Source organism: Chanos chanos, chromosome 3 (genome assembly GCF_902362185.1).
Source record: "Chanos chanos chromosome 3, fChaCha1.1, whole genome shotgun sequence".
NCBI lineage: Eukaryota > Metazoa > Chordata > Actinopteri > Gonorynchiformes > Chanidae > Chanos > Chanos chanos.
Genome location: NC_044497.1, coordinates 18944596 through 18966009, shown reverse-complemented (window position 1 = coordinate 18966009; position 21414 = coordinate 18944596). Strand labels below are relative to the sequence as shown.

The 21414-nt window shown below is 40.1% G+C and overlaps 2 protein-coding genes across 12 annotated transcripts in view; one reads left to right on the top strand and one right to left on the bottom strand.

The window, feature by feature from the left end:
- Positions 1–3895: 3895 nt before the first annotated feature.
- LOC115806474 (myosin-7-like) lies at positions 3896–14874 on the top strand. Of its 6 annotated transcripts, none has more exons than XM_030767186.1 (37): positions 3896–4096; positions 4280–4423; positions 4515–4671; positions 4779–4806; positions 4904–5012; positions 5104–5196; positions 5292–5355; positions 5483–5581; positions 5668–5771; positions 5900–6038; positions 6153–6271; positions 6408–6557; positions 6662–6832; positions 7175–7484; positions 7747–7820; positions 7899–8104; positions 8246–8369; positions 8451–8587; positions 8666–8921; positions 9110–9352; positions 9438–9614; positions 9706–9851; positions 9944–10034; positions 10766–11155; positions 11247–11373; positions 11465–11583; positions 11672–11868; positions 12013–12196; positions 12285–12450; positions 12543–12667; positions 12808–13116; positions 13210–13413; positions 13514–13810; positions 13915–14019; positions 14127–14222; positions 14314–14448; positions 14854–14874. In XM_030767186.1, the coding sequence occupies exons 1-37, from the start codon at positions 3896–3898 to the stop codon at positions 14872–14874; spliced, it is 5817 nt and encodes a 1938-aa protein (XP_030623046.1). The 6 variants fall into 6 exon arrangements, with proteins under 6 accessions (XP_030623046.1, XP_030623045.1, XP_030623044.1 ...); XM_030767185.1 differs by having other exon boundaries at positions 7741–7820; XM_030767184.1 differs by having other exon boundaries at positions 7738–7820.
- A 6166-nt stretch (positions 14875–21040) lies between these two features.
- LOC115806653 (microtubule-associated protein 4) overlaps positions 21041–21414 on the bottom strand; it is a 71140-nt gene continuing 70766 nt past the window's right edge. For 5 of the 6 annotated variants that reach the window (XM_030767494.1, XM_030767499.1, XM_030767500.1 and 2 more), the window contains one exon: positions 21041–21275. In XM_030767494.1, coding sequence (XP_030623354.1) covers positions 21268–21275 — 8 coding nt within the window. In that variant the 3' untranslated portion in view covers positions 21041–21267. The remainder of the gene's footprint in view (positions 21276–21414) is intronic. The other variant, XM_030767495.1, reaches the window with a different exon arrangement.

Genomic DNA, 21414 nt, shown 5'->3' with positions numbered 1-21414 from the left:
GGCTCTTGAATTGATCTGTCTGAAAAGACCTTCAAGGTAGTGCTTTAGATTTTTCTTCAACTCCTAAATAAAATGAACTTAATCTGCACATCTGTCTTGTTCACTGCGTGTTCACTGAATAGCTCTCACAGTTTTGACAGAGAGTAGAATTTTATTGTCAGGTGGGTGATCCTTTGTCAAACAAATTACTTATTATCTGATTTGGGTTTTGGGTATTTGGCTGTGAAAGCGTCTCACAACAGGGTAAATACCTAAAGTAATTACCTTCAGAGTTGTACTGTTTGCTTTGTTGAGTAAGCTCAGTTAATTTCGGATACATGGCCTAATGTAACAACCTTGGTTTGCCTTGATAACGAACATGATTTTGATTCGAAGATCATTCATTCAAAGAGTAACAGAACATTCTCACACTCTTTCAAATAGCTGTAGTCCTTATTAAGCTCACACTCTCAAGACTAATCAGGAAATACATGTCATGAAATTCTACTATGTAATGCAAAGGCATGCTATGCAAGAGAAATGTCAAGAGGATGCATGAATACTCAGTCTTTTTCCAAAAACCCCGGAAGCCAGTGTAAATTACCAACAAACATATTAACATGCCTGTGCATGCCCGTGACAATTCAGGCTTTTATAGTAATGTAGAAGATACGTGTTAAAATAAACAATAAACAAATATAGGACAAGGAGAAGGCAGTGAGAAAGGAGACATCACAAAAATACTACATAAATATCAGGGGGACATTTAAACCGTTACATTTATTACTCATGGGTGATATACACGTTATGACATACTGAATGACGTGATTACATTGTAAAACAGGATTATAAGAATGTTAAGTGGAATGTTTAATAGATATGAATCTTAATCTCTTAATCAACATTTCTTTAATATTTAGTCTAAATACATGGGGGAAAGGGTGAGTGACATGTATTGGGAAACAGAATACATTCATAATCTTACAATCATGGTGCAGTATTCATCAAACATGCAAAGTGATCATGCTTCATCAAAACTATGGCCTGGCTACAGAACGGAGGCAGACGAGAAATCAAAACAGTAATGATCCATAGTGGTAAACAGGTGCTCTTTCAGAATCACAATTTCTGTATTTGGGGGGGGGGGGGGGTTTGTTTAATTACTTACTTTGTGTACTGGATGCCTCAATAGGCATCAGCCAGAGAGTGAAGCTGAGTCAAGTCCCCTCAGAGCTCTTGGCTGTGACATGCAAGATCACCCTAATAATAGAGCTGTCTTTGACAAAAGGAGGATCGGGTTTCTGAAAGGGACGAACACTGAGGTGGCCCGCCGATGTTTCTTCCATTCTTGCCCCTAAGTATTGATAACACACGCACACTAGACAGCTGAGAATGGGGCTCTGTTAAGAGTGGTGGGCCCTAGAATAGACTGTCAAAGTGCTAAGACTAAGTAAGGAGCCTGATGAGAGGGAGCAAGACCACTGTGACCATTGTGCACCAGTGTCTGAGGTCAAGGGAGACAGAGTCACATACACAAAGCATCTGGCAGTGCCCCAACAAATCACACCATTAGTTATGATCTAATGTATATAGCATACAGGAACTAGTTCTATGACAGCAAGCCAACATTTGTTAGCACCTTCTTGGTGCTCAGTTCATGATGGGTAGCATCGGTATATTCTCTAAGTAGGTTAAAGATCTGCTTAAATAAATGGCAATAATTTCTAGGCATGTGGAAATGAAAACTGGTCTAAGAGAAAAAAAACCCATACTTTTCTGTGTTTATATCAAAAAGTTATCATTAAAAAAATGATGATCACCTTTTGATATATTTTTACAATTAAATTATAAGTTGCTTGAAGTATGTTTAAACAGCAACAAAACAATTCAAACTGAAGCGGTTCAGCAACTGAAGCAATGCAAAAGGGATGTTTAAACAGAACTATATTGCCTCAAAAAATCTGGTTCCAAGTTATGTAACCTCTTTGTGATCTGAGTAAGAAATGAAGGAAATTGAAATTGTTTAATGTTTAATGCACTCAAACAGATTTCCATCATGCACTATTAAAAAGGATAGCTGTTTAGCTGTTAGAATAGCTGTACAGCTGTTGGGAAAAAATTGTTGGAAAAAAAACCAACCAAACAAACAAACACACAAAAAAGAAAGATCTACAGGTAACTTCTCGGTAACTTCTCAAACGAAAAGTCTCAGAAAACAAAGGCTCCACATTTTTTCACTTCAACAAGTAAAATAATCATAAGGTATGGAAAACTGCTTGGCAAATCACCAAAAATGTATGTAGCTTGTACTTTGAAAAAGGCATGGCAGCTGAAAGAAAGGAGCTGTGACAGAGCAGCTGACTCGTTGTAGTCCAGAAGCAAAGACAAGGTCACATGCACAGAGTTCTCCATTATCACCTTTGTTAACGTATACTAAGGGGTCATCTGTACCCTCAGCGGCATCTTTTTTGTTCAGCATTGTTTCCTTCCCTTTATCCTTGAGCACAAAGATAAACCTGTGAAATTCCTATCCAGTGTCACTCCCTGATTGAGAGGACAGCTTGCATGGGACAGTAAGATATATACACCAGTCCTGACAACAAAGATCATGTGCAGCAGGTGACAGAGAAAAATGTTTATTGTCCTTAGAGCAAAGACAGGCAAGGATAAATTTACAGTCTGGATCTAACACAGCCCTTGAGAGGTTGTCTTAATTTAGCAAAATTTCATGCGCAATTACACATGTGGAAAGATGTCTACACAGCCTTTGACAGAAATATGTGCATTGCTGCACTGTTGACTAGGGTTGCATACTTGTAAAAGTGACCAAAGCAACCACAGATTAGCAGTTCTACGCAGACATGGAGGGAAAAATTCTTATATCGCACACACATTATATGTATCATATCTCAGATGTTTTGTGTGTGTATACATACATACACACACACACACACACACATACACACACACACACACACACACACACACACACACACAAACAAGAGAGTCACATCTATACTAACAAAGGGGCTTAGGTTCATACATATGCTGACAGTTTGGAATTAAACTTGGAGCACTCATTTATATTGTGATTTAATGTTACATAATTCATTCAATTATTCAAAGGTTATAAGCATTTTTGCAAAATGTTTGTTCTAACTGACAATTCTTTTGAATTACATTATATCTTTTGCAAACATTCTGTAAGATAAAACCCACAGGTGCACTCCCAAGTCCAAATCCAAATAAACAGTAAGCACAGTGGCATGCCCGAAAACCTCACTTGACAGCACTATTTTGATTTAACACTTTTTTGAACTCTAATTTAAACAATACTTTCCACCTGCTCTGCCACTGCCCCACATACATGTTTCTGCTACCCAAAAAGAGCCACACACACCACCAGCAGCCCCAACCAAATACAGCAAGTCAACGTCATGGCCCTGTCGATTCCAAACATTCTGCCTCTGTCCTCCCTCTATATAAAGAGATTCAGAGGGAGGCTCAGCAAACATCATATGCCATTGTACCACCTCAAGGTAAGCCATAGTTTGTATGTTTCCGATTTGTATGTCTCAAAGCTGTAGAAGCAACGTTCCAATTAAAGAAGGATGGTGAGAAAAGGCGTCATGTCTATGTCCCAAAATGACCAATTTGTTATAAAGAAGCCTGCACCTTAAATTTGGTACCTGAATGAAATCTGTTTTCTTTTTTTGTCAGGACTAGCACATTACATTTCATTTTGGAGTACGACAAGGTAAGACATGATATTTTTGTGCATTTGAGCAGTGGTAAAGCCAAGGGGAAAAAAATTTAAATTAAAAGATTTACTTTATGTCTGTCTTGTAGTCCACTTAAAGGATGGGTGATGCGGCATTAGCATTTAAATACATATGTTTACAACACAGAATTCGAGATGGGTGATGCGCTCATGGAGGAGTTTGGGGCGGCTGCCCCCTTCTTGCGAAAGTCGGACAAGGAGCGTCTGGAGGCCCAGACTCGCCCCTTTGACATAAAAAAGGAATGCTTTGTGCCAGACCCTGAGGTTGAATATGTGAAGGCCTCCGTTGTCAGCAGAGACGGTGACAAAGTCACCGTGGAGACAGAGTTTGGCAAGGTAGATATTAAATGAATGTGGTATTATTATTCTACCTGTGTTATCTTCAATGCATATCTTTTACTGAAGGAGTAAAACTGCCAAAATAAAATGTATATCAGATGGAGACAAATTTGTCTCATTATTTACAGCAGCATTGTGCAAGAACCCAACAGAGAAAAAAACAATTGTTTATTTCAACAGACAGTAACTGTGAAGGAGGCTGATGTCCACCCTCAGAACCCGCCAAAGTTCGATAAAATCGAGGACATGGCGATGTTCACCTTCCTGCACGAGCCTGCTGTGCTGTTTAACCTCAAAGAGCGTTATGCAGCCTGGATGATCTATGTATGTTCACAATCTCTGTCTTTGACTTGCTATAATCATATAGCACACTCACACACACAACCAAACCAACTATGGGTCTTTCCTCCTGCAGACCTACTCTGGGTTGTTCTGTGTGACTGTCAACCCCTACAAGTGGCTGCCAGTGTATAACCAAGAAGTTGTCGTTGCCTATAGAGGCAAGAAGAGGACTGAAGCTCCTCCTCACATCTTCTCCATCTCTGACAATGCCTATCAGTACATGTTGTCAGGTAACAGTCTAAGCAACCCCAAGCCTGCTATAATAAGCCCGCTTGCATGTTGGATTTACAATATGTGACTGTGCATTCCTTAAACCTTGTATGTTTTAATTACACAGACAGAGAAAACCAGTCTGTTCTCATCACGTAAGTTTATCTTCAGTGTCTACTTCCATTTATATTAAGCCTTTTTTATTGCTGCTAACAATCATAAACAGGCATTTATATGAGTTTTCACTCCTAGTGGAGAATCTGGTGCTGGAAAGACTGTGAACACCAAAAGAGTAATCCAGTACTTCGCCAGCATTGCAGCAGCATCACCTGGAAAAAAGGATGCAGCACAGGAGAAAAAGGTTAGTTAATTAGCTTAATCATAAAAGTTTATGTAAGTCCAGATTTTTTTGTGTCCTGTGTGCCTGACAATCACATTGCTTTTGTTTCCAGGGCACTCTGGAAGATCAAATCATTCAGTGTAACCCTGCTCTCGAGGCTTTCGGTAATGCCAAGACCATCAGAAATGACAACTCATCTCGATTTGTAAGTTTACTTGGTATTTGATAAAGGGCAAGATTTTGGACATTTTCATGAGGAACTGCAATATGAAATTTAATTTTTTTTTCCGACATTGTCAGGGTAAATTCATCCGAATTCACTTTGGTGTCAGTGGAAAGCTGTCTTCAGCTGACATAGAGACTTGTAAGTACTTCATCTGTTTATTATCACTTTGGATAACATGTAATTGTGGAAAAATTGAATATATCCTTCTATTTTAACCAGATCTTCCACTGAATTCTCAAGTCACTTATCCTTCCATTTTAACCAGATCTTCTGGAGAAATCTCGAGTCACTTACCAGCTCAAGGCTGAAAGAGACTACCACATTTTCTACCAGATCCTGTCTCAGAGGAAACCAGAGCTGCTTGGTGAGATTATGACACGGATTTGTGGTAATGATGTTTAAATGCAGTGACACATAACATGTAACAATCACTTCGTGCTCTCTTTGCAGAGATGCTGCTAATCACCAACAACCCTTATGACTACTCCTACATCTCCCAAGGAGAGACTACTGTAGCCTCCATTAACGACGGTGATGAGCTGATGGCTACTGATGTGGGTTTCACAGTTCATCTATGTTTCACTCATTAGCATGTCCATTTGCAATATATTCAGTAAAGAGCAACTGAGTAGAATACCAACAAACACCATGAAGAAGTACGCTGTTTGTATTTTGTTAATAGGAAGCTTTCGATGTTCTGGGCTTCACCCAAGAGGAGAAGAATGGCATCTACAAGCTGACTGGTGCCATCATGCATCATGGGAACATGAAGTTCAAGCAGAAGCAAAGAGAGGAGCAGGCAGAGGCTGATGGCACTGAGGGTAAGTAATAGATATCAGACCTAAGGATCCACTCCAACATCATGAATCCTGAGTCATTTGTGGCCTCACTCTTAATCTCTTTTTACAACTAAGAGTGCTTTTGTTTTCACCTAGATGCTGACAAAGTTGCATATCTCATGGGTCTAAACTCTGCCGATCTCATCAAGGCTCTGTGTCATCCAAGGGTCAAAGTAGGAAATGAGTGGGTGACCAAGGGACAGAATGTCCAGCAGGTGAAAGACCTAACTGGGATTTGAGATATCAGGCTTTGTAATAGCGTCATTCAATATTTTAAGTGGTATTCAACATTTTCACTGGCATATTTGTTGAAATCTTAGTTCCCTTTTATGCCCCACCCATATTTTGTAGGTGTACTACTCTATCGGTGCACTGTCCAAGTCAGTGTATGAGAAGATGTTCCTCTGGATGGTTGTGAGAATCAACCAATCTCTGGACACCAAACAGCCTCGCCAGTACTTCATTGGTGTGCTGGACATTGCTGGCTTTGAGATCTTTGATGTGAGTCTGTTGTAATGCCTAGTTTTATGAACTGTGGGGGAATGACATTCTGAATTTCATTTAAAGTAATTTTGTATCAAGTCCACCTATATCATCTGTTGCAGTTCAACACCTTTGAGCAACTGTGCATCAACTTCACTAATGAGAAGTTGCAGCAGTTCTTCAACCACCACATGTTTGTGCTGGAGCAAGAGGAGTACAAGAAGGAAGGAATTGAGTGGGAGTTCATTGACTTTGGTATGGACCTGCAGGCTTGTATTGAGCTTATCGAGAAGGTAAGTCAAAAATCTAAATGTTGAGAGTGAAAACATTTCATCATGTAATTTTTCCATTAAGTGTGCCACAAGCAAGCTGATTAATATCCACTGTTTGTGTTGAGTTTTGTCAGACCAATCACAGGATCATGTAGTCTGTCAAAACTACAGGCTTTCCAGTGGATACAGTCTATGTTACAACCTAATGAACTGAAACTGAACAGTTAATTTTCCCTTCCAAATATACTGAACGCGCAACAGTCTGTGCTAAATAATTACTGTCGTGTTGAATAACCACTACTACTTCTTTCTGTGGTTCTATATGTGATCAATATCATTCTATGTCTGCTCTGTCTTACTTAGCCCATGGGTATCATGTCCATCCTTGAAGAGGAGTGCATGTTCCCCAAGGCCAGTGATTCCACATTCAAAGCCAAGCTTTATGACAACCACTTGGGCAAGAATGCGAACTTCCTGAAACCCAGGATTGTGAAAGGAAAACCAGAGGCCCATTTTGCCCTGGTTCACTATGCTGGCACTGTTGACTACAACATCAACAACTGGCTGGTGAAGAACAAGGATCCTCTAAATGAAACTGTTGTTGGGTTATACCAGAAGTCAACGCTCAAAATGTTAGGCACTCTGTTTGCTAACTATGCTGGAGCTGAATCAGGTACATATTAATGCAATGCCACATAACAATAGTGATACCACTGTTTACCAGTTAATAAAACTATGTCCCCATAAAATCAAATGTGATTGTTGCCACACAGTACACTTAGGAAATTCTTCGCATTTCTTTGCAAGAACATGTAATGCAAAGAACTCAAGAGAAGATGAAAAAATGACTTGCCTTTTTTTTTCACAATGTCATTGTCATGTCCAAAATTGTTCTGAAAGTTTTTATGTTTTTCCAGCAGTGGAAGGAGGTGGAGCTGGTGGCAAAGGAGGCAAAGGAGGTGGAAAGAAGAAGGGCTCGTCTTTCCAGACTGTTTCAGCCCTGCACAGGGTAATATTTTGGAAACAAATATCCGTTGACATAATTCACTAGCCATACGATAATTTACAAAATTTATTCCACTCACAGGAGAACCTGAACAAGTTGATGACCAACTTGAGGTCAACTCACCCACACTTTGTGCGCTGCTTGATCCCCAATGAGACAAAGACTCCTGGAGCCATGGAGAATCCTCTCGTCATGCACCAGCTGCGCTGTAATGGTGTACTGGAAGGCATCAGGATCTGCAGAAAGGGATTCCCCAACAGGATTCTGTATGGTGACTTCAAACAGAGGTAGGGTTTTGCAACACATAATGTATATTAAGGAATCAAAACAGCTGATATATTTATTTACTTGCAAAATACTAGTTATTATATTTACCTTCTACTCTGTAAAATGTAGGTACTACATTTTTGGTGCTCTTTGATTTTCAGATATCGTATTTTGAATCCTGCTGCAATACCTGAGGGTCAGTTCATTGACAACAAGAAAGGAGCAGAAAAATTACTGGGGTCACTTGACATTGACCACACCCAGTACAAACTGGGGCACACTAAGGTACAGGGTTAACTTTATATTTGATCATTATCTCATCATGCCAAACAAAAGGTACCACAAATAGACTGTTCTCCACACTAGGTGTTCTTCAAGGCTGGTCTCTTAGGTCAGCTTGAGGAGATGCGAGATGACCGTCTTGCTTTGATCCTTACTGGCATCCAGGCCAGGGCCCGTGGTATTCTTTCAAGAATTGAATTCCAGAAGATCGTTGAACGAAGGTTGATTTTTTCCTTCTATTTTTTTATTTTTTATTCCCTTCATCTTGCTGAGTGAAACCTCTTGTTCAATGTATGCAGGGATTCTCTGTTGGTGATCCAGTGGAATGTCCGAGCTTTCATGGGTGTCAAGAATTGGCCCTGGATGAAGCTCTACTTCAAGATCAAACCACTGCTGAAAACAGCAGAGACTGAGAAGGAGATGGCCAACATGAAGGAAGAATTCACAAAGCTGAAAGAGGCTTATGCTAAATCTGAGGCTCGCAAGAAGGAGCTGGAAGAGAAGATGGTTACACTTCTCCAAGAGAAGAATGACCTTCAGCTTCAAGTTCAATCGGTGAGCCCCCCCCTGCCCCCGCCCCCACCCCCATAAACAATTACAAAGCTTATTTCCAATTTTATAGGGTGCTTATGTTTTGTTATAAGAAAAATAAACTTTCCAAATGATAGAAGGGGTAGTGCTTTCCTCAGACTAAATTGTAATTTTTCTACTTAATGGATGCGTTTGATCATACTCTTTCACAGGAGCAAGATAATCTCTCAGATGCTGAAGAGCGATGTGAGGGTCTGATCAAGAATAAGATCCAACTAGAGGCCAAAGTCAAAGAGCTGACTGAGCGAGTGGAGGATGAAGAGGAGATGAACGCAGAATTGGTTGCTAAGAAGAGGAAGCTGGAGGATGAATGCTCCGAGCTCAAAAAAGACATTGATGATCTGGAGCTAACTCTGGCCAAAGTGGAGAAGGAGAAACATGCCACTGAGAACAAGGTTCACCTTTACTATTACCACTGGCATGTTAATTTATTATTATAGATTCTTTTACTGATATTTGACATACTTTTATTGTTTAAAGGTTAAAAACCTGACTGAAGAGATGGCAGCTTTGGATGAGATCATCGCCAAGCTCACAAAGGAGAAGAAAGCTCTCCAGGAGGCCCATCAGCAAACTCTGGATGACCTCCAGAGTGAGGAGGACAAAGTCAATACGCTGACCAAGGCCAAAGCCAAACTGGAACAGCAAGTTGATGATGTGAGTATCTGCTTGTTAATTTTTTGTTGTGTTATATATTTGAGTTAAAAAAAGAACTAAGCATAAGCATATTTTCCCTTTTCCTTCTCAGCTTGAGGGATCACTGGAACAGGAGAAGAAGATCCGTATGGATCTTGAGAGAGCTAAAAGAAAGCTTGAGGGAGACTTAAAGTTGACCCAAGAGAATGTCATGGACTTAGAAAATGATAAACAGCAAATGGAGGAGAGGCTGAAGAAGTAAGATTACAACAACAAAAATTGTAGAGTGTTGACAAAATCAGGAGAGCATGCAATTTCTTATACTTCTCTGCTTTACTTTTATTCAACAGAAAAGATTTTGAGATCAGCCAGCTAAATAGTAAAATTGAGGATGAGCAGGCCATGGGTGCTCAACTCCAGAAGAAACTGAAGGAGTTGCAGGTATGGTCAATATATTGGATAATGAAATACTGAATAGTTTTTTTATTTTTTAATTAATACTATCATTTTTGCTTAATGCCCCACACTGTCATTTTAGCAGCTCCAAAGTGAAGATGGGCTGTCCCACAAATAAATCAGTCACTTTATCTAAAATTCAGTATAGTACCTAAGTGACAGGTGATGACTATATCCATGCATTTTATTTACATATTCCAGCCCAAGCAGCAAAGCTCAGCTTGAATGTGTAGAAGCTGATACTGGAAGTCTCTTTGCCAACTCATTTGTTAAAACTGAATTCAGTAAGGATGTGCAAATCATGTCCATGCATGTCTGTAGCCACTACTTAATGCCTCCACTGTTTAAAGCCATGATCATTGGTGAACTGATTGATTTAGGCATGGGTCTCTGGGTGCTTAGAACAATGTCACTCATCTTTAGATTGGCTATTTGTTACTATTTTAGTGGTGTGATGAGTGAACAGATAGTCCACTAGCCAAAAGTATGTGTTACAGGGTAAAGTCAGCTCATGGCACATTTGAGTATTCCATATGCCATACTAGCTAACTGTTCACTAAGTTGTCCCAGAATTGCTTTAAAATCCCTTATGAAATAGACCTCAAATAATTTTTGTTCATTTAGGTTTTGCCCCTGTATTGTTAAATGCACATTTTTACCACATTTATGTTTCTAAATGGAAATCACCACAAATACTTAAACGGCTTCACTGTTAGGCCCGTATTGAAGAACTAGAAGAAGAGCTAGAGGCTGAGAGAGCTGCCCGTGCCAAAGTGGAGAAACAGAGGGCAGATTTGGCCAGAGAACTGGAGGAAATCAGTGAGAGGCTGGAGGAAGCTGGCGGTGCCACCGCTGCCCAGATTGAGATGAATAAGAAGAGGGAGGCCGAATTCCAGAAACTTCGCAGAGACCTTGAGGAGTCCACTCTGCAGCATGAGGCCACTGCTGCTACACTGAGGAAGAAACATGCTGACAGTGTGGCTGACCTGGGAGAGCAGATTGACAATCTCCAGAGAGTCAAGCAGAAGCTTGAGAAGGAAAAGAGTGAACTGAGATTGGAGTTGGACGATGTGGTCTCCAATATGGAGCAGATCGTCAAGGCCAAGGTAATGTGCATTGGTGATTCTGAAAGACTAAAGGAGTTTTTACACTGATCACTAAAAGAAACAATCTGAACGGTAATTTTTAATCTTTCAGACAAACTTGGAAAAAATGTGCAGGACATTGGAGGATCAGATGAGTGAGTACAGAACTAAGGCTGATGAAAGCCAGCGCACAATCAATGACTTCACCATGCAGAAGGCCAAGCTTCAGACGGAAAATGGTAAGTTGGTCAATGCAGTTCTGTTCTCAAGAACATCAATTCACTGCGTTTATGAAGTTATAGAACTAACTCAAAAATATTGGTATTCCAGGGGAGCTGGCCAGACAGCTTGAGGAGAAAGACTCCTTAGTCTCTCAACTGACCAGAGGCAAGCAGTCATACACCCAGCAAATTGAGGACCTAAAGCGGCAACTGGAAGAGGAAGTCAAAGTATGTCTCACAAAGTATTTTCCATTTTCCATGATGAGAGTACCTTTCCAATATGTGTTGCAGATATAAGAAATCCTTTTTTTTACAGGCTAAGAATGCATTGGCTCATGCAGTGCAGTCTGCCCGTCATGATGCCGATTTGCTGAGAGAACAGTTTGAGGAAGAACAGGAGGCCAAAGCTGAACTGCAGCGTAGTCTGTCTAAGGCCAACTCTGAGGTGGCTCAGTGGAGAACCAAGTATGAAACTGATGCCATCCAGAGGACTGAGGAGCTGGAGGATGCAAAGTAAGTGTGCGAAGTGGCATGAAGTAAATGGTATACAATAAAGAGGAAGAATCTTTCTCTAAATGAACGCAAATAGCCTTTCCTGTCCATGTGCATATATAATGTAAATTGCTTGTTAAACCAAAACCCCATATCTCAATTCAGGAAAAAGCTGGCTCAGCGTCTGCAAGAAGCAGAGGAAGCTGTGGAGGCAGTTAATGCCAAATGCTCCTCCCTGGAGAAAACTAAACACAGGCTACAGAATGAGATTGAGGATCTTATGGTGGACGTGGAGAGATCCAATGCTGCAGCCACTGCACTGGACAAGAAGCAAAGAAACTTTGATAAGGTGTGAAATGAATACTTCACAGCTCAGAGCTTTTCTTGCCTACATATTTAGTATGATAAGGGTCTAAATCAGTTTCTCGGCCCAAAAGGTCCTGGCTGAATGGAAACAGAAATATGAGGAATCCCAGACTGAGCTGGAGAGTTCCCAGAAAGAGGCCAGATCACTCAGCACTGAGCTCTTCAAACTGAAGAACTCCTATGAGGAGTCTCTCGATCACCTAGAGACCATGAAAAGGGAAAACAAGAACCTCCAAGGTTAATGTCTTTGGAATCTGAGGTATTGCAGTTTTTGAAGATCATGTTCAAGAACACAATGTCCTAATTAATATTACCTTTGTTGTTTTTAGAGGAAATTTCTGACCTCACTGAGCAAGTTGGTGAGAGTGGAAAGAGTATCCATGAGCTGGAGAAAGTTCGTAAACAACTGGAACAAGAGAAAGCTGAGATTCAGGCTGCCCTGGAGGAGGCTGAAGTAAATCTGAATAGTTTTCCATAGTGGTGTTTTATTTATATCTCACGTACATTGTTCCTGTTGGTGCACTGAAATCTTGTTGGTGCATTGAAATTTTATTTTACTTAATCTTAATCAAAATATTCCTGTCATCCTTTAAGGGATCCCTAGAGCATGAAGAAGGAAAGATCCTGAGAGCACAGCTAGAGTTCAATCAGGTCAAGGCTGATATTGAGCGCAAACTGGCTGAGAAAGATGAAGAGATGGAGCAGGCCAAGAGGAACCAGCAGAGGGTGGTGGACACCCTGCAGAGCTCCCTGGAGGCCGAGACTCGCAGCAGGAATGAGGCCCTTAGGCTGAAAAAGAAAATGGAGGGAGACCTCAATGAAATGGAGATCCAACTCAGCCAGGCCAACAGGCAAGCGGCAGAGGCTCAAAAGCAACTCAAGGGTCTCCACGGACATCTGAAGGTATCATGAGTTAAAGTTATGTCAAAATTAATGTACAACTGAATCACTTCATAAAATGACGTACCTTTACACTGTAGAATCTTTCTCTTGTAGGATGCTCAACTGCAGCTTGACGACTCTCTCCGTGGCAATGATGATCTGAAAGAGAACATTGCTATTGTGGAGAGACGCAACAATCTGCTGCAGGCAGAATTGGAGGAGCTGAGGTCCCTGGTGGAGCAGACTGAGAGAGGCCGCAAACTGGCTGAGCAGGAGCTGCTGGATGTCAGTGAGAGAGTTCAGCTTCTGCACTCTCAGGTGAGACTTTTCTTCCTAACTTTCTTATTAGTGCAAAAGGTGAAAGGTGACTATCCAAAGGTGAAAATCTATAAGGAAAAGCATCTTTATTCATGTACAGAACACCAGCTTGCTGAACCAAAAGAAGAAGTTGGAGACTGACACATCCCAACTTCAGACTGAGGTGGAGGAAGCAGTACAGGAATGTAGAAACGCTGAGGAAAAAGCTAAGAAGGCCATCACTGATGCTGCCATGATGGCTGAGGAGCTGAAGAAAGAGCAAGACACCAGTGCTCACCTGGAACGTATGAAGAAGAACATGGAGCAGACCATCAAGGACCTGCAGCACCGTCTGGATGAAGCCGAACAAATCGCCATGAAAGGTGGCAAGAAGCAGGTCCAGAAGCTGGAGGCCAGGGTAAGTTTATACAACTTCAATTCACAAATGATTTATTCTTTGTAAAGCAATATTTGTAATGTAAAACAAAAGAACATTGTTTTGAATTATAATATTTGTAATAGGTGAGAGAGCTGGAGGCTGAGGTGGAGATGGAACAAAGGAAGAGCGCTGATTCTGTGAAAGGAATTCGTAAATACGAGAGACGGATTAAGGAGCTCACCTATCAGGTTAATTTTGCACAGTTACAATCCAGTTTAAACAGGCATTTAAAAACCAAGTCAAAGCATAAGAGATCATTCAAACAAAATATATTTTCCTGCTCGTTTTCTTCCAGACTGAGGAGGACCGTAAGAATCTGTCCCGTCTGCAGGATCTCGTTGACAAACTACAGTTGAAAGTCAAGTCCTACAAGAGAACTGCAGAGGAGGCTGTAAGTCAAACTTTCTTCTTATCCATGCAGTATAGTCCAGTGTAATTTGTAAATTCTTTTAACTGATTATGTGTTTCATGTCATCCTTTAGGAGGAACAGGCTAATGCCAACCTGGGCAAGTTCCGTAAGCTGCAGCATGAACTGGATGAGGCTGAGGAGAGAGCTGATATTGCTGAGTCTCAGGTCAACAAGTTGAGGGCCAAGAGTCGTGATTCAGGCTCCAAGGTGAGATAGTAAGGAATGGGTATGATTGCCTACATGAACACCACTGTATCTAGTACCAAATTATAGACAATACTCTTTTCACATTCTCCATATAAGAAAAACATATTCAGTATTGTTCAATACAATCCTTATCAATGCATTTCATAAACCAGAATTGTCAACCTATGGATAGTAACAGCATCTGTTATTAATTTGATCTAATTATATAAACCAGTTTGAATTTGCATAGTGCGAATGTAGTTTTTCAGCCATTATCTTTATATGCCTTTTCTGTGTTTACTCTCTTTCGTTTTGGCTTCAGTTCACCTTTGCTTGAAAATTCTTCTTTAGTTTTTGGCAACAGAAATATAAAAGTTAACACAAAGTTATTAATGTAATTTTCTGTGTCCATGTCTACACTTGCAGAAAGGACATGACGAGGAGTGAAGTTCAGTGATTACAGCTGATGCAAGCTTGGAAAAGTCTGTTTCTGTGCCGCAATCTTCAGTTCATAGTTCTGATATTCATAGAATAAAAGCAATTTACAAAAACACTGTCTCTATGTGCATTATTTCAATATCTGTCGTAAATCTTTATCTACAACTACGGGGTGTACATGAACTGGAGATTGAAATAATAATACCAAAATAATGCAATAGCTCCTACACATGGATATCACATACACACATGGTTTAAGGGAGCTAAATGTTTGAAACTCATATAGGCAATCTTCCCAAAGACAACACCACTTAACCAAATATCAAACCTGGTGAGCTTGATTCCTGAAAAAAAAAAAGAAAAACAAAACAAATAAAGTAATGGGTGTCTTTCCATAATGTCATACAGCTCAGAACTTTGGTGTGTGGTCTGTCTGAAGGCCACATGAAGATCCAGTGCAGTGAAAGTCACTAAGAAACCATATCCAGACCAAAACTAATTATGACTTTAAAACTTTTAACACTATTAATGTTCATTGTGCAAGTTGCCATGGTTGTGTCCTTAAACATCTTTTTAGGATTATAAAAATGTGAAAACTGTTCACGTAATCCTAATCAGAATCATATTTGCATGGTACATCTCAACTTTAAGGAGCACCGAGGAATCATTAATTAAAAAAGTTGTATTTGCTTTAAATATCCAGGTAAAACATTGCTTTATATATCCAGGTAAAACATTTTTACTTTTTCTTAGGAGTTGGCAATATGACGGTATTTTACTTTGACTGGATTTAATTTTACCCATGATTTGCTTTTCAGAGATATCAAAAGTCTGGTGAGACAGAGCTGTTGTACATTGTCTTAAAAGTTTTATAAGAGCGGTGCTGAAAGCGCTCACTGCTTCCTAACTCACACAGCGTTACTTCTTCCTAACTTACTTACAGAGTAACTCTTGCTATTGCTCAGGATGACCCCAGAGAACGCAATGCGTACCGCCCAACATCAGTATACCAATGGAATAATACACTCTAGATACCTTCCAAACAATGATACAAATTGAGCGTTTACTTGTCTTTTCCCTCTTTCCCTCTCCTATGTTCTAACTTGACTGTTATAAGAGTGGGGCGGGGCGGCTGGGAGAGCAAGGGCCCCAATAGTATCTCAGGTACCGAGAGAGAGAGAGAGAGAGAGAGAGAGAGAGAGAGAGAGAGAGAGGGAGGGGCCAGGGTTAGCTTTGCAGCTCTTGTCATTATATCCCTATTGACAGCATACGCTATTAGTTCTGCCAGAATTTAAGTGGAACAGCGATTATTTTTTGTTTGGATGTGGGTTGTGGTTTTTCATGGTGTGAAACTTTTGTATAATTTAAACAATGTGTTGTGATAAGTGAGGAGTAACATTTCATGCTCTTTGTTCTGCAGATTATTTTTTTGTTGAGCTGATTCTAACCACGCGCACAAGTGAGAAGATTGCGAGTGAGAAGAGACTACGAGCCAGGATCACGTGACTGAGTGGCATCTACATCGCACGGTGTTTCTCCACGGGATGTAACGGAGCGGGAGTCACAGGTAAGATTAAAGCCACACCAGAGGGAGCGAGAGAGAGACATACAGACAGACAGACCGACAGACAATAACATACATTGGGACACCATACCCGGGCAACGTTGATGTTTTGGACTAGGCTCTAATTTTTTGTTCCTCTTTTTGTCATCATGTCCAAAGGTCTTTTAATGCACAGTGTTCAGATCCTTTAAATGTTGTAAATTAGTTCCATTGCATTCTTCATTCAGTATAATTAGCATTTAAAACAAATTACTTGTGTGATTGGCTGCCTTCTTGTCCTTCTTATATGAACTTAGCTTGATATGTTACAGACACATGATGAACAGATCTATGAATTTACAGTACTTTCTAATGAGGCCATTTAAACAATAAATGGCTTGGTTAATAACAACTGAAAATAGCACTTAATGTTCAAATAAAGAGGAGACATAACCACAAGAGATAAGAGAACACATATATTTTGATGTATTTTAAACACCTTACTTTATTCCATGTTTAATAATCACATCACTAGTTAACAATGAACCACAAAACACTTTGTTCAAACCAGAAAATAAAATTCAGAATTAATGAAAAACAAAAACACAAAACAACGTTTGCCAATGACAGTTTCTGCAAATGACATAAGTCGACCTAAGTCATCCCAGCGGATACGGCATGCTCTTTGAACGTTTCCTGTTAGTTTGCATACAAACTGTGAGTGCATCGAAATCACAAGCAGGTCTACCAGGCTGCTCACTGTGAACTTAACAAAATGAACACAACTCAAAAAAACAAACAAACAAAACAAAACAAAACAAACAAAAAAAAAAAGACTGCAATTAACTACTAGTCTTACTCAAGGGTGTGGTAGGCCTCTGACACATCTGTCTCAATCAAGGACAGGGAACTGTATGTCTCTGTGTTTGTGTTGAGTGCTTTCAGGGCGCACAGACGAAAAAAAAAACATCAACATCAACAACAACAAAAATTTCAGACCTCTCCTCTCACTTCCTGTTTGACAGGGTGCCCAGCTACTCCATGGCACATTACTGCAGTGCAAATCAAACACATTCATTTCAATCCCTTCCTAAGCAAATATTTATTTTGTCATTATTTATTTGTTTATCTACTTATTTATATTGATCAGTTTTGAAGGAACATCACTGGATTCTGTAACGCAATAGTCATTTCTTTTTCTGTAAAAGGCTCTGTGCTTCAAAAAACCAAAACCATCAAGCAACAAAAAACATCTTTTTTTTAATCCTTTAAGACTGTAACTGGGGGTCTGGGCAAGGGGCTCTGTGAGACTCACTGAGATACTTCCCAAAATGTTTGGCTATCAGCCACAAAGTAATGAACCTCCCACACAACCTGGGTCTAACAGATCTGGCCACCTCTGTGTCTATGATCCACAACACACTGACCACTGACACCACAACCAGCACGTCAAAGCAACAGCAACACAAGAAAAAAAAATACAAATACCAGAGTCTTTAGTACATTATAATTTTCAAAAACATTCTTTCTCCACAGCCCTTTTCTCTGGAAAAAAAGGCAGACCTGCTTAATAATCATAGTAACTATATTAATATTAACAATTATCATTAGAGTTACAATGACCTTGTAACTCTAGAAATATTAATAATAATAATAATAATAATAATAATACCAATAATAATAATAATAGTGATGAAAAAAGCACTCTCTAAAAACCAGTAAATGAAAGCTTTTAAGGTACATAAAAGGTATACTCAACACCCCTATAACTGTCATTTTTTTCCCACCAAACCTTTCATTCCTGTGGTTGAGCTTATAAACAATAAAATATATATTTATATACAACCGTATGGCATTATGTTGGAAAAGCGCACGCCTTTTCGATAAAAGTGACAGCAAAAGCAACTGCGTACAGGCACGAGGATTTGAGTCTGACAGTGACTGTGGCACTAGAGGCGACAAAAGAAGTCGCTCCATTGGCCAGACTTATCACTTATCAGCAAAAAACTAGAAAGGAAAACAAGAAACCAGTTACACCTCTCAAATTCTGGAGTTAAACACAGTTCAATGACAAATATCTACAAACTCATCAAAACAAAACAAAATAAAAGTTTGCCGCATAAATAGAAATCATTATTGTCTACTCTTAAACACTTTAAAAATCACTTCGCACTGCTGACTTCGGATTTTGCCACTTTTATTCATTCTTCATTATCGTTTTTGTCTCAAATGTAATTTGGGAGATTGCTCTTTTACAGGTTAATTAAGTTCACAGAAACACTATGAAAATAAACCACATGGGTATTCCTGTGCTTTCGGTTGGCTAGCTCTGGGCCCCCTGGTAACCAAATATAAATTTTCTTCACAGTTTACCTTTTATTTTTGATATATTCTAGCCTTAAGGTGCATTTTTTCTGTCTAATCTTTATGTTTGATATTTAAAGTGTACATGTTATTGCTCCAAAGCACAATGGCACAATGGGCTTGAGTGGGTCTTAACAAGGTAATAAACTAATTAAAATTTAGAAGAGTTATTGGCATCAACACTAGATTGGGTAAAGTGGGTAAAACTGTATCTCTGCACAAATGATTTCCCTCCAAGACTGTCCTCTTTTTTGTTTGAACTAAACTCAGTGTGCTTGTCTTATGTCAAAAGTATCATTCATTTTCCCATTCCCCTTGATCACAGCACTAAAAGGAAAGTGTTCAGGTGCTCTGGACAATGTGCAGTATAGCTATGCTTTGTTGCAAACAACAAAAGGCTACATGGAGGCAACCGCTGGATAAAATGCTACAAGAGAAATAAGCCACATGTAACCCTCTGCCAAAACAGTCACAAGACCTTCCAACAACGCTCTCAAAAGACTGGCATTAACAATAAGCATCAAAAACACCTGCGATGGGAAAACAGCTCATAACTAGTCGCAAGCCTACAGTTCCACTAAACCCTCACAAAGCGAAAGTAAAACTAAAGTCTGATAAACTTAAAGGTTTTCAGTCATTCTGACTTTCTTTATGTCTTTCCAACAGCAGGGAGCTGAGACTTTTTAGTTTGGGTTCCCATTGCTCTTACAGCTTCAGATTAGCAGGATAGGAGGCACAAATAGACACATGGCTCCACGTCCAAAACCATTTGTGTTTTATATCCTCAATTCAGATAAAAACAAATAACAACTGTTTCCCAACCAAACTGCTTATGAACAAAATCATAACTTGTCCAGATGCTGTCTTTACTTGTTAACCAAATTACTCAGTTAACTCAAGCTTTCACACATACTTTAATGTACGAACAACATGCAGTGTTCCAATAACTCTTAACTAAATTCATAGCCATCACATATTGTCAACTCCCTCCATTACACCTCCCTGTCCATCTTTTGACATCCTGTTTGCACTTCGAACCATTTACTGAAGCTGTGTCCAACAGTACATGCTTTAGAAAAACAGACAAGTAAATGTGCGTGTATTCAAAAGGATATTCCTATGCTAAAGGCAGAGACCATTGTATTGCTTTCAGAGTAAAAGGGAAAAAAAGAAAAGAAATTAGGGGACAAAAAAAAGAAACAGAAGAGACTACAGTGGACAAGAAAGAGAGAGAGAGAGAGGGAGAGAAAGAGAGACAAGTCAAGAGAACAGAAAATAACAACACATCCCATTGCTATAGTTTTTTTTTGTCACTCAAACACATTATGTCACGAAACACAGAGTTATAAAGAGACTTAGATAACCTACTGCTACTGCTGCTTTACTCTTTATGAGAGAGCACAATTTCTCCTGTGAATGAAGAGAACAAGGGTGTTTGTGTGAGTGAGTTTAGGAGAGCGGAGGGAGGTGAAGCCGGGGAGTCGATGGTTACCAGGATCACGACAGCCCTGCATGCTTAGATAGTAAGAAGTGTCATACGTACTATGGGGCACACTGTCACACAGAAGCCTGTTCAGACAGGGAGCTCCTTACAAAGGGTAAGGGTGTGATGATACACTTTATAAGCTGAATTCACCAAGGAGTCCAAAGAAGAGATACTGTAATACTGCAATACTGAACAAAATCACTACAATGCAACACAGCTACAGTGCAGGTTATAAGAACTGTGTAATTCACTACAGAGAGATGAAGCAACCATAGGAGTATGAAATATGGATTATGTGTCCCATAGCTAAACAAAAGCTGACAGAAGGGCTCTGCAAGTTTACATCATATCATCAGCTGACTAACAAGTCTGATTACGATTACAATTTCAAAAGATCCTATCTTTACAGGGTAGTCTCACTGGTATGAACAGAGAACTTCATGAAAAAGTCTGACTTTCCCTCTCCCTCCCACTCAGTCCCACTCTACACTTGCGTGAAGCACTGTTAATATGCCATATGTCAGCTCTGCCAATGAAGGAGCACATTTAAAAGAGCGTCAAAGGAAAGCACACCAATTTCATGAGTCAAGACATAAGTATGGGGAGGGATTTCAGATGGAGGGAGTCATGATGTTTGAAGTCCGGCGAGGGAACCGGTGCTGTCTCCCTGCCCTTGAGGAGAGAGGAGTAAGGATGCGGTTGTGGAAGAGCGGGGGAAGCCGGCAGTCACCAGGGAGTCGTTGAGCGAGACGCTGCGAGGTGGGTGGTTATGGGCGGGGCTGTCACCCAGGGCTGGCCAGGTTATGATGTCGGCGCCGTGGTCCGTGCGAGAGCGGGCGTTCTCGCGGAAGTTGAGCTTAAAAGACTCAATCTGCAGCAAAGGAGGAGTGTGAGAAAGACAGAGGGAAGAGACAGACAGGAAAAGATAGACCAGAGGAGAGAGGGAGGAGAGGAGGTGTTGGGGCAGGGGTGTGAAATGAGAAGGGTAGAGTGATAGCAAAAAGAAGAATTAGATGCCTGCAAAACAAGAAGAGGTCAAGACGGTTTGATGGTCAGGGGGTTTGGAGAATGAAACACAGAGACCTCAGAGCAGACAGTGATACTGTTATACAAATGACAGACTGTGATGTTAATCATAACACATAACCCACAAGCA